At 40.1% G+C, this 13,766-nt stretch overlaps 1 protein-coding gene across 3 annotated transcripts in view; it reads right to left on the reverse strand.

Annotated features, from left to right (window-relative positions):
- The window catches only part of NNT (nicotinamide nucleotide transhydrogenase), a 95,165-nt gene that overhangs the window by 58,771 nt on the left and 22,628 nt on the right, over positions 1 to 13,766 (reverse strand). For all 3 annotated transcript variants that reach the window (XM_049648101.1, XM_049648100.1, XM_049648102.1), the window contains 2 exons: positions 11,944 to 12,032; positions 6,351 to 6,538 (listed from right to left, as the gene is read on the reverse strand). In XM_049648101.1, the coding sequence (XP_049504058.1) occupies positions 6,351 to 6,538; positions 11,944 to 12,032 (277 nt within the window). The remainder of the gene's footprint in view (positions 1 to 6,350; positions 6,539 to 11,943; positions 12,033 to 13,766) is intronic.

Here is a 13,766-nt window from a genome sequence, read left to right on the forward strand (position 1 = left end):
GAAAGAGAATGATGCTAATGCTCTCTCTAGGCCAAGCCCTAATCCCTACACTGGATTTTTTTCTTCATCTATTCAATGAATCAGCTCTGGGAGATAAAAATGTTTACCTCCTTTTCAGAGATGAGGAATCTGAGGTTCAGAGAGACACATCAGCTCTTAAGCAGAGGAACTGGAATTTGAATCTACTTTATCTGGCTCTAAATCCAAGATCTGATCCCCAGTGAATACATTAAACATAAGCAGATAAAATTACAAAGCAAGAAAAAGGAAAAAGCTATTAGCTGTTCACCAAAATCCATGTTTGTTATGAGCTGAACTATGTCCACAGAAAATTCATACGTTGCAGCCCTAACCCCTACTACCTTAAAATATCACGATACTGGGAAATTGGTGAATTCTTTAACCACCTTTAAAGAAAGGTGATTAAGTCAAAATGAGGCCCTAATTCAATCTGACTGACATCCTTAAAATACGAAGAAATGTGGATTAAAAAAAAGAGAGACACCAAGACCACGTGAGCACGCAGCAAGAAGAAGACCATCTACATAGAAGACAAAGAAATCTACATAGAAGACCATCTACAAGCCAGAGAGAGAGGCCTCAGAAGAAACCAAACCTGCCTACACCTTGGCCTGGGACCTCCAGCCTCCAGAGCTGTGAGAAAAGAAATTTCAGTTGTTTAAGCTGGGATTTTGTTACGGCAGCCTTAGCAAACTAATGCAATGTTCTATTATTCCTGGGCACACAGCTAGGAAACAATTCCCAGCTTCCTTCACAGTTAGGGTTGGCCATGTGACTAAGTCTTAGCCAAAGAAATGTGACGAGTGGTATGTGCCATTCGTAGGCATCCTATGTGCATTCCTCTATGTCCCTTTCCCTCTGGCTGGCTGGAGGAGACACGGTGTCCACAGTGATCTTCAGAGCCTCATCATGATGATGGCAACACTGTCATACCTGAATCCCCAGATGACCACGTGAAGGAGAGATGCCCACCAACATGTCAACCACCCGTTACTGCTAACTGAGCAAGAAGTAAATTTCTATCACATCCAGGCTTTTGTGCTGATTTGTTATAGCAGCCAGACCACCCTAACTGACGCTGAGACACAAGAAAGTATAGGGAACGTGGAAAGAAGGAAATACAGAAACACATGTGGTGGGCAGTACTAGCTGTTAGCAGTAACTCCATGGGGTGTTGCTTCCCCAGGGATGGCCTCAGCTTCCCAATCCTTTTCAACTCAGGGACTGCCAGGGAGGGAAACACAACTTCCAATCTTGCAACATATGTTTGGAGAAATAATAGACCAAACCAGAATATAATTCTGTGCCATAAATTTTCCTAACAAACATTTGTTAAATTCGGCCCAATAACTCACTAAGCGTGCTCAAACACACTCTAAGAAGTCATGACTGATAAATGGTAATGGGACACTCCCCAGTCTTGGCATCTTCCTCTTGATGACAAGTTGCCCTGTCCGTGTTGAAAGCTACCAAGAGGTGTGTAGACAGCCTGTGGTTACCAATCTTTGATGTTGCAACACTTAAGTGTTTCTCTCTGTCCTTCAAAATTCTGAAAACAAATGAAACTTTGTAGAAGTAATATTAGAAATTCCATACAGTCATACAATACATTTGAGGGAGGGGAGGGTGACAGATGAATCAGGTTAGTCAGTAAACAAAACAATAAATAATTCAGAAAAAGTGAGAAATGGCTGATCTATATGAGCTTTGTCCTGTCAGATCATCATGCTTACAGAGAAGGAAAAGAACAACCTGAACACTAAACCTTTACTTTAGGCAAAAACGTTGTAGAGTTGTCAAAGCCGTGTTGTCTTTGTGGAATTTCACAAATGGCAAATATTATCACCATATCAGTTATTCTCCTGGCTGAAAGAACAAGTGTGAACATTACTGTGAAAAATTATTTTTTTGTACTATATTTCTGCTCTTTATGAAAGACAGATTTCAAAAAGACAAAAGTAATGTCAGATAAAGAACCAATGTTGATTTTCCAAGGAGACCGCAAAATTTCTCCGGTTTGGTGTGATATGCGTAAGGCCTTTATTTCGGGGAAAACAACCCCCCGCCGCCCTGCCAATTCTCTAGAGTCACGTAAAATTATCACAAGTATCCTTTGAGGGGTATATTCTACAGACCCTATCTAGTGTAGATAAAAAGTATTGTTACCATAATCTGGATTGTGCCTAAAAAGAGGTCCAAGTATATATGGACTGAGATATTATAATTTATAATCAAGCAACGACTATCTTCCCTCCTGGCTGGTAGATACTTTCTAACTCCAGGACAGACCTTCTACTACTTCCTAAGTCTATCTCCTAAGAGGAGCTAACCACCTTAAATTGCAAACCTGGCAAGTGTCCTAGTTTTGACAGTTTAAGAAAGCTAGGTTCCCAGTCGTAGGTTAGCCTCTGCATTATTCCCATCCAAAAATGAGCCAACAGAATGCTGTCTCTCTCATTCCTTGGATAGCACTGGAAAAATAAGAGACTGTACCAACGGAGACCTAAGGAAGGCATCCAGGAACATTAGCTCAACAACTTTTGCTGAACCCCTGCTGTACAAGGGCCCTGGGGTAAGCACCCACCATGACAGATCTTAAGAAGCCCAACATATGCTGCATGGGGTCACTAGGGGCAATGAGACTGGGAACTATGGGGAATCCATGGCACAGGCAGAGAGCGCTGTGGATGCAGAAAGAACAGTGTTTACGGATGAGTAGAAGAGAGCAGGAACCACGGAGGAAGCGGTAACTGGATTAAGCAGGATTTCAAAAGGCAGGGAAAGGCAGCGATAGCATTCCAAAGAGAAGGAACAATATGCGCAAAGGTCTGAAAGTCCTTGGCCTATTTGAAAAGAAAATAGCAGCCAGCATGACTGAAATTAGGCCCAGAGAGTAAGAAATTAGTTTAACATGAGGCCCAAAGGTGAAATGAGACTAGAAATTAAAAGGCAACAGATACCTCACCAAGGAGCATGAACTTGAAGGCATGGTGGGCGGGGCTCGTAAGCCAATCCTGATCACTCCAGGTGCCTTGTCCAGTGATGGTGAGAACCCCAGTGGTCCAAGTCACTGCCATCATTACTAAACAAAAAACCCAGGCTTTCCAGTAGCTATGGTTCAATTACAAAATAAGGGCAAGACCTAAGGAGGGGGTAAAGAGGAGAGCAGGAAAGGTGGAGGAGCTTACGAGGTTATAATTTTTTAGTGAGACAGTCATCAGGAAGGTTTTATATGGAGAAGGTTGTTTCTGTCAGAGGAGATTTAGCATGGGCACCACAGAACTCCTCATTCTTACACTGGGATTTAGGTGAAATATGCCTGACAGAGAGGTAGTGCTAAACCATACGATTCCTCCTCACCCCACACCACCCCTTCCTAACTTACCCATCACATTTTCAACCTGATTCAGTCTGTTCCTGATGAAATATTCCAAGTCTATGGAAAGTCTAAAAGGGTGCCAGAACAATAAAGATGCTGAGAAATCTCTTTGGTTGCAAAAAGTTTAACAGAAAAGATTGTGAGCACAGCCTGAACATGACCAAAGGTGGGGCTGCCTTCCTCTTTAACAATAGCCCCAAAGGGCAAAGAGCTGGACAGGAAAGCTGAGAGCTTTCCCTTGTGTGCACAGCACCACAAAATGGGACTGTCAACTCTATCCTGAAGCGACCTGTGTTAAATGACACTCCAGCCTTTAACCCTTCACCCAACCCAATCTAGGGAGTCCAGATGATGGCACGAGGCAGCAAAATAATTAGTGAGCTACAGAAATATTTCATTCCACATCCAATCAACATAAGTATACCATTATTTTTGTTTCAAGCCCCTGGACTTGGAGGAATGAAAATTTACCAACTCTGTGAGGTTGCTACCTGAAGCTAGCTACCTGCCCAGGTGCCCCTCTCGGCATTCTTATCCATGTCAGGTCTTCAGGGCAGCCTCCAAGGCACCTGGATCCTAGCAAGCAATCTCAGCTTGAAGGACTTTTGACATTTGACTTAATCTCCTCTGGACCCACTCAAGGAAAACCTGAGAACAACTTCTGTTCCAAGAGTCTTTCAAGAGCTCAACACACCATCAGGTGACCTATGCAAAGGCTCAGGACATAAACCAGTAAACGTTTAACGCCAAGGATGGTTTTTCAAAGGGTGTTATGCCTTTATAGAATCTTTTCCTCTTTTTGTTTTAATGCTCATGCTTTATGCTTTCAGGTCTCAGTTCCCCAAGCAATATGAAAAACCTTTAGAAAGATCTTCTTCCTTATAATACTAACTTTCTTTCTTTCTTTCTTTCTTTCTTTCTTTCTTTCTTTCTTTCTTTTTTCAAATAAAACAAAAAAAAAAAAAGGATAACAGAAAGACCAGCCCTCTGAGTACCGGCTCTGGGTCAGTCCACTGGTTAAGGACTTTGTCTAACTTAAATGTGCTCCAAGCAGATCACAGCTTCAGAAAAGACGGAAAACAGTAAAGCTTCAGTGGAACAGATTAACAAAACGTTTTTAACAAATCTTCTTTAAGACTATTTGACCTTTTACCAAAATACACTATTAGGAAATTATTAAAAAAAAAAAAAATAAATATATATATATATATATATATATATATATATATATATATATATATTATCAGGGAGGGGTAGACCCTAAAAGTCAGTTATGTGTTTTACATAAGAAGTCTTGAGTTGTATCGCTTACTTTGGGCTTTATAATCAATAATAATTCTATATACTATGCCCAAAGTATCCCGTGTCCAATGAGAGTATGACTTGACTAAAACTAGCTTCATGTCCGCATCATTTACTCCATGAGGAAATGTTTTAGCACCCTCTACTGGCCACTTATATCTATATCTTATAACCACTCTCCACCATGGAGCTAACTTCCAAAGGTCAGATGGTAGCTACAGTAAAGGCCACCCCATCCCTCCCTCAAAGCCACCCATGCAACAGCTGGGCCAGAGGCCACTGCCACAAAAGGAAAGAACGAAATCCTTCAATGCCCTCCTGCCACTGCTTGTTCATGAGTCCTATCATAGCCGGCCGATTTCAAAATATCACCCTGAGCCCCTGGCTTGCCTGACTGATCTGCATTCCACCTCCAGTGACCGACCGATTCTTCTATGGGCTGAGCCATGTCACGAGCCTGTCCAGTCTGCTTCATGTAGCCAGCTCTGGTGGGAAGCTGGTTGTCTTGAGAGCCCAGCTTACCTATCTGGTATCACTCAGGTAAACAGGACAGAAAGAAGAGCTTGAGGGACATATTTTCCCCCACAAGCTCATAGATATGATGTCAATCAACTTCCCGCCCTTGCTTGTATATTATTCACACTGGGGGTTTGGGGGAAGATGACAGAAGAGAATTTCTCCTCTCCCAAGGTCTCATGACAAAGCAACTTCTAATGTTCCACAGTCCCCCAGAGAAAGCAAGTCTCCTTTAGTAAGATCTGACACAAGTAACCATTAGCCCTGTAAACTCTCATTATCTGGCCCACTTCCTTTCAGAAAGGAAAATATTAGAGTCGGCGTGGTATTCATCATTCAATAACAGAAGAAAAGGAAGAAAAAAGGTGGAATGTTTTTCACTCCCAAATCTTGCTAGGTCAAGTTACTCTTTACTGATTAATAAGAGCTTACTGATTTGGCATCAATCATCTACTGAATGAAGAATATTCTTTAGAAGAGGATGTGGCAAAGGACTGAAAAGTAATTCCTGCCATCAAAAAGCTTACAATTTGGTTGCAAAGACCAAACGTGCCAAAGGAAATAATTAAAAAGTGATAAAGTGCCATATCCTTTAGTAAAAAATATATACCGGAAATTCAACACACACACACACACACACACACACACACACACACACAGTCCCTTTCTCTCTCATGCATGGGAAAATGGCTAAAATATTAATAACAGCCATCTCTGGTGGAATTTTAGGTTTTTGTTCTTCATATTTTTCAGTCCTGTTTGAATGTCCTACAATAAGAACATTGTATCTTAACAAAGAGAACAGAAATAAATTAAGAACCAATTTATCAAAGGTGTAAACAGGAAATTGCTTACAAATAGAATTCTGTACACAGAATATGACCTATGAACACAGCTAGATAAAAATACATGGGAAAAAAAGACTGAACAAAAACATATCGCATTATTAACGATCATTTTTCTCTACAGGCTACAGTGATTTTGGTCTTTTCTGCCTTTCATATGCTTTCTCAATTCCTAGAAAGTAAATTAATCTTTACTTAAAGCAATTCACATGTTGAACAACTCTCACCCTCATTTTAAAATATCATCAGTGAAAGTGCTTTTGATGACCCCGGGCTTAATGACACACCTGGAATAAGGGCTGTGCTGATGAGGATATCCACCTCCTTGCACTGTTGAGCAAAGAGCTTCATTTCAGCTTCGATGAACTCTTTGGACATCTCTTTCGCATATCCTCCTTGTCCTTCACCAGATTCCTTCAAGTCCACCTCCAAGGGCTCAGCACCAAGAGACTTGAACTGCTCCAAAGCTGCAGCTCTGGTGATTATTGAAGGGAAAGCAGGGGTTATCTCAGGCCCTTAATGCAGAAATCGAGATCATTATTTACATACATATTTGGGGGGTTGGGTTTTTTTTTAAGTTTTTATTCAAATTCCTGTTAGCTAACATAACAGTGTAATATCAGCTACAGGTGTACAACACAGTGATCCAACATTTCCATAGAACACCCTGTGCTCATCACAAAAGGTGCACTTCCTCATCCCCATTACCTGTTTCACCCATCCCCCTGCGACCTACCTTCCCTCTGGTAGCCATCAGTTTGTTCTCTATAGTTAACAGTTTGTTTCTTGGTTTACCCCTCCTTCTCTCTCTTTTCCCTTTGCTTGTTCCTTAAATTCTACATATGAGTGAAATCATATGGTATTTGTCTTTCTTTGACTTATTTCACTTAGCTTAATACAGCTCTATCCATATTGTTGCAAATGGCAAGATTTCATTCTTTTTATGGCTGAATAATATTCCATTGTACACATATACCACATCTTCTTTATCCATTCATTAGTCAAAGGGCACTGGGCTATTTCCATAATTTAGCTATTGTAAATAATGCTGCTATAAACATCAGGTGCATGTATCCCTTTAAATTAGTGTTTTTATATTCTCTGGGTAAATACCTAGTAGTGCAATTGCTGGATCGTAGGGTACTTCTATTTTTAACTTTTTGAGGAACCGCCATACTGTTTTCCAGAGTGGCTGCGCTAGTTTGCATTCCCACCAACAGTGCAAGAAGGTTCCTTTTTCTTCACATCCTCACCAACACCTGTTGTTTCTTGTGTTACTGATTTTAGCCATTCTGACAGGTGTCAGGTGGTATCTCACCGTAGTATTGATTTGTATTTCCCTGATGATCAGTGCTGTTGAGCCTCTTTTCGTGTGTCTGTTGGCCATCTGGATGTCTTCTTTGGAAAAATGTCTGTTCACGTCTTCTGCCCAATTTTTAATTGGATTATTTATTTTTTGGGTGTTGAGTTTTAAGAAGAATGAACTATCTTCAAAACTGGAGATTTTCTTTTGATATCTTTGACTGGACTATTTCAATTATCTCCAGAAGTGCATACCACTTCTGTAACTTTTTTTTTTCTGGAAAAATAAAAATTATAGGGAATTCCAACTTCTACTTAGTTCAGTTGCAAAAGGAATTTCACTATTGATAACTCCAATAATCAATTATGTTTCTTGGGCCTCCATTGTCAATGATGACATGAGCTCTGACCTACGTTAAGATATGACTTCATTCCAATCACTCAGGTTGAGATTTTCATTTGTAAATGTTCTGACTTATGGGGACTTCTCTCATATAATGGACTCTTAGAAATATTTTAATAAAGTGATTTTTGTTCCTAGTCCTCATTAAATTGTGTTTGAAAAAAGCAACCTATAAATAGTGTATGTTAAAATGTGAAGAGCCAACACATTCAAACTATATAAAAATACATTCAGTTTAAAAAAATAAACTCTAGCCATGCACCGTGTACTAGTTGGAAAACCAGAGCCAACAAAGATCTCAGTTCTGTGGTGGAAAGTGTGTTTAACTTACCAACCCCTATCCCACGATAGTGAATCCCAAACCCCACTAATGACATCGACCCCTTCCCAGACCCACTGAATTACAATCTCCAGGGGAGAGGCCAGAAGCTTTATTTTTAACAAGAGCTGCAGGTAATTCTGGCCATCAGGGAAGTTTGGGAAACCGTGGCCTGAGGCCATCAGTCCCAAGCAACAGTCATGGTCAGAGAGAGGACACAAAGGGTAGGACATGATTCAGCAAGAGGTTCTCACCCTTTCTGTTGGCTTGAACAAGGAAGCTTGTAGTCCTGATTGCCCAGGAAGGCCAACTTGTGACACAGGGAAATTAGCCAAAGCTGAGGACAGCCGAGAGGACAGAAAGAACCCGGTCCTGGACGGCACCAATGAACTGCTGACTCGAATGTGAAAAGGGACTCCTTCCCGTGGATTTTCATTTAAAAGAGCTAATACATTTATTTAGAGTTTAAGCCAGTCTGAATTGGTGTTTTCTATTCCTTACAGCCAAAAGGATACTGCTGTTTACAAAGTTTGAGAAATGTTTACTAGTTTTAATGAAATAAGATGAATTTAAAATGACCTATATGTATGTGTGAGTGATCACAATTTCATTCAAAGGGTATCTGCATAAATATCTATAAGAAATGTACCAAAAAGATCATTAGCAATTGGATCTAGCTGGTAGAATTATAAAGGTATTTTCATTTTCTGATGCTTCTCTGTATTTTTCAATAATGGACATGTATGAATAATCAGAAACATAAATGCTATGTTAGAATCTCTGCCCTCAAAATAATTATCACTTAAAACTATTATAATGTATCAAAATGTAAGTAAGATGTAAATATTTTTGACCCCAAAATTTCATTTCTAGGAATTTATCCTAAGGAAATAATGAACTATCTCCAAATACATATGTTCTTACATAGACATATATACAGTATTGTTTATATACAGTGAAAATGTCCATTATAGAAGACTAATTAAAGAAGTCACTCTACTTCCACACAGTGGAATCCTATGCAACCATTAAATATGTTTGTAGGTAAGTCGAGATCGTCACAATCAACTGCTAAGTAAAAACAAAGCCAGTTAAAATAGTACTGTTAGTAAAATTACATTTTTAGTTAATGTGTAGAAAAGACAATATATACTGTTCACAGTTCTTTCCAGGGAATAGGCGATTTTATTTTCACTTTTTGTACTTTTTAATGTTTTTTTTGAATTGGGGGAATAAGCATGTATTAGTTTTACGGTAAGAAAGGAAACTGAATGTTATAAAATTGATATGTCTATAGTATGTAAAATAGGGCTAATCATCCCCACATCATAGGTTTTTTTGTTGTTATTTTTGAGAAAGAAAGAGAGCACAAGCAGTGGAGGGGCAGAGGGAGAGAGAGAATCTTAAGCAGTCTCCACGCCCAGTGCGGAGCCAGAAGCAGGGCTTGGTCTCACAACCTTGAGATCATGACCTGAGCCAAAAACAAGAGTCAGACACTTAACTAACTGAGCCACCCAGGTGCCCTAAGTGTTTGTAAAGAATAAGACAAAGCAGATAGCACAATGCCTGGAAGAGAGTAAACATTAGTACAGGTGTCTGAAAACTATAGCTCCTGACTTGCCAATTGTTTTTGTAAATAAAGCTTTATTGGAACACACACATACACAAAAAGAAAAATAAAGTAAAGCTATTATATTTCTAAACTTTGCGACACAGGCATTAGGTAGGATGCTCACTATTGTTACCAGGGGAATCTCTTAGCTATTTGAAAAGATTTAAAAATCACACTCCTTTAGGGGCGCCTGGGTGGCTCAGTCGGTTAAGCATCCGACTTCAGCTCAGGTCATGATCTCACGGTCTGTGAGCTCGAGCCCCGCGTCGGGCTCTGTGCTGACAGCTCGGAGTCTGGAGCCTGCTTCGGATTCTGTGTCTCCCTCTCTCTTTGCCCCTCCCCCATTCATGCTCTGTCTCTCTCTGTCTCAAAAATAAATAAACATTTAAAAAAAAAAATCACACTCCTTTAATATTGATGAGCAATGAGTTGTCCTTAAGTTTTTAGGATGTTTATCTGAAAATATATACTGTTCAGTCTTCCAACAAGAATTTATAATCAAGTGTGTTTTCTAATGTGTTTGGATTTCATATTTATGATACCAACCCCTAGTCTCAAAATAGTGATTGAGGTATGTATAATCCTTAGAAAAGGATTATATAGTTCAGCCACATCTTTCTTCATTGTGTACTTGAGCTATCCTAGTAAATGGTAAATAAAAATGGAGTTAAGCAACAGCCATCCTCTAGCTATCAGATCTGTACACTATCTAAACCAATGACATCAAAATACACAATAAATTCTCAGCAGCTGACCCAACACCAAGTTTCAAATCATCTCTAAGTCAAATATGCACATTTCCACATTAATGCTACTGTCACTACACTGAAAACTTGCACAACCTCCTCTCTCCAGGAGGAGTGTCTTCAAAAACTTCACATCAACAAACATTAAAAATTAAAAGCACAAATAACATGCTTAACACTGGCTATCCTTGGCATGCATCCTCGTTATTGCAGAAAAGCCTTTTCTCATTTCAGCAGGACAGCTTTTTATCAGTACATCACTTCTCTAAACTCCACGTAAGCCCTGTAAATCATATTCTATGGAACATTCCTTACTCCAGAAAGTCACATTCTTTCCAACTTTGAATGGCTGCACATTTTTTTGATCATTCTATATTCAAGATTAGCAGCAGTATTATTCCTCTACTGATCTCAGCTGATAATGAAAAACTATGCATTTTAACCTTGAAATAGTATTCATACATAAAAATAATAGCAATTCTCAATAAGCATTTAATAAAATCCAGCATCTAATATCTTCTGAAATGAAGAACAATTTTAATCAAACTTTTCTTTAAAGAATTCTAGGGGCGCCTGGGTGGCGCAGTCGGTTAAGCGTCCGACTTCAGCCAGGTCACGATCTCGCGGTGCGTGAGTTCGAGCCCCACGTCAGGCTCTGGGCTGATGATGGCTCGGAGCCTGGAGCCTGTTTCCGATTCTGTGTCTCCCTCTCTCTGCCCCTCCCCCGTTCATGCTCTGTCTCTCTCTGTCCCAAAAATAAATAAAAAAGTTGAAAAAAATAAAAAAAATTAAAAAAAAATAAAGAATTCTAGAAAATGTTGGTATGTCTGCTTTAAAGTATTATGCAATGAACATAATTGAGTATTTTCTCCTAGGGGCTCCACTATTGCCCAATCAGCTTTATTTGCTTCCATCAAAATGCAGAGCATACCTCTCCCCGCCCTCTGCCCCCCAGTCTGTTTTCCAAAATACCTCCTATGCTGACTTTTTTTTTTTAAGGAAACCCAATGCCCAACGTGGGGCTCAAACTCATGACCCCAAGATCAAGAATCACATGCTCTAGTGACTGAGCCAGCCAGGTGTCCCCAAAATATCTCCTATACCACTCTCCTCTAACTCACAGACATCTTGGTTCATGTCCTCCCTGACTTGTAAATGCAATCTGCAGAGCAACAGATTACAAACTCAGGATGGGAATAATTCTGGTCCCACTGTTAATCCACATAAAGAAAACTGAATACAAGTTGTTTGTTTTCAATTCTTCTGCTTTTTAAATTATTTCTGCTGTATGGAGTCTGGGTCCTTAGATATTTTTTCCCACTAGATAATATTTTTCTACTTTGAGTTAACTTGGAAGAAGTAGAAACATTTTGAAATGTCAAGAGTTTGTAAAGCAGTTTTCAATGTGAAACTTCCATTATAAACTCCAAAGACAGCATAATATCCACCTGAAACAAAATGTTTTCACCTTAACAGCAGTCACTCATAGAGCACTTACCTGGTGTCAAATCCTCGAACAATAGCACCCATAGACTTCGCTGCACCTGCAGAAGCCAGCCCAGCAACACCACCACCAACTATCAGAATCTAGGGGAAAAGGCAGAACGGTATGTTTCCATTTTTTTTTAATGTTTACTCATTTTTGAAAGAGAGAGAAACAGAGTGCAAGAGGGGGAGGGGCAGAGAGAGAGGGAGACACAGAAACAGAAGCAGGCTCCAGGCTCCGAGCTGTCAGCACAGAGCCCGACACGGGGCTGAACCCACAAACCGTGAGATCATGACTTGCGCCAAAGTTGGACATTTAACCGACTCAGCCACCCAAGTGCCCCAGAACAGTATGTTTTTTAAAAAGTTCATTATCAACTGGCTATGAAAAATCATCAGCTCATAACTATCAGCACCTGGTACACAGCATTCAATAATACACCAGGTGGTGCCGGCAGTGGTGATCAGCCCTCAATAAATATACTGAGTGGATAGACAACACTTTATCTGAACCTCCGCTGTTTTTAAAAATTTATCAAAGGAACGACTGCTGGCAAAGGCCCACAACCTTCACTAAGAAGTCTGACAACCAGCATCTCGGTGTGGAAGCCACATACAGCACAATGGGGATTATATGTGTTAAAGATTAACAGGTCTTGAGGAGCCTGAGTGGCTCAGTCAGTTAAGCATCAGACTCTTGATTTTGGCTCAGGTCATGATCCCAGGGTCATGGGATCAAGCCCCATGTCCGGCTCCACACTGAGCATGGAGCCTAAGATTCTCTCTCTCCCTCTGCCCCTCTTTTTTGTGCTCACACATGTGCTCTCTCCCTCTCTAAAATTAAAAAAAAAAAAAAAAAATGAAATAAGGTAACCGTTAAAGAAAAATAGATTAACAGGTCTTTCTCAGTGTGTAAAAGCTACCTGTACTGAAATAAACTCCTAGCACAGCATTCTAGCTATCTCTCCCCTCACAAATTTTAAGGTTCCTCTATGTTCACAAAATATCAAAATAAGTTTCAAAGATGGATACAACTTTGATAAAATGTCTACCTTCTATTTTGAGTTCAAATGCTTCTGAAAGAACAGCAGGTGACCAACTATCTAATTTTGAACCAATTTGAATGACCAAAGCAACATAACTAATCTCCCTAACCATTGAACAGTTAGAGCCAAGAAAACCAAAGAATTTCTCAGAAACAAGAGTCTCCCGGCCTTCTAAGAAACACAATAAGAGCAATGTTTTCTCCAGTCTGGAATGGGCCTTTCAGAGAAAAGTTCTATTATACTTCCCAGTCAATTGAGGCAACTCCTTGTTGCTATTTAAAAAAAGAAAGAAAAGGAAAAAAGCCACCCACAGAAAACAGTGAAGCTTATAAATTCCTACCTACCCATCATGCCCACATCTCCTTCCACCTCTTTTTTTTAATTATTTTTTTTTTTAATGTTTATTTATTTTTGAGACAGAGAATGAACAGCGGAGGGTCAGAGAGAGGGAGACACAGAATCGGAAGTAGGCTCCAGGCTCCGAGGTGTCAGCACAGAGCCCGACGAGGGGCTCAAACTCACAGACCGTGAGATCATGACCTGAGCCAAAGTCGGACGCTTAACCGACTGAGCCACCCAGGCGCCCCTCCTTCCACCTCTTTAAGAAGAAGGCTAGTCAAGGGGTGCCTGGGTAGCTCAGTCGGTTAAGCATCTGACTTCAGCTCAGGACATGGTCTCACAGTTCATGAGTTCGAGGCCCCACTTCAGGATTCTCTCTCTCTCTCTGCTCTCACTTGCATGCTCTCTCTCTCTCTCAAAAAAAAAAAAAAAAAAAAAAAAAAAAAAAAAA

This window comes from Panthera uncia (genome assembly GCF_023721935.1).
Source record: "Panthera uncia isolate 11264 chromosome A1 unlocalized genomic scaffold, Puncia_PCG_1.0 HiC_scaffold_17, whole genome shotgun sequence".
Classification (NCBI taxonomy): domain Eukaryota; kingdom Metazoa; phylum Chordata; class Mammalia; order Carnivora; family Felidae; genus Panthera; species Panthera uncia.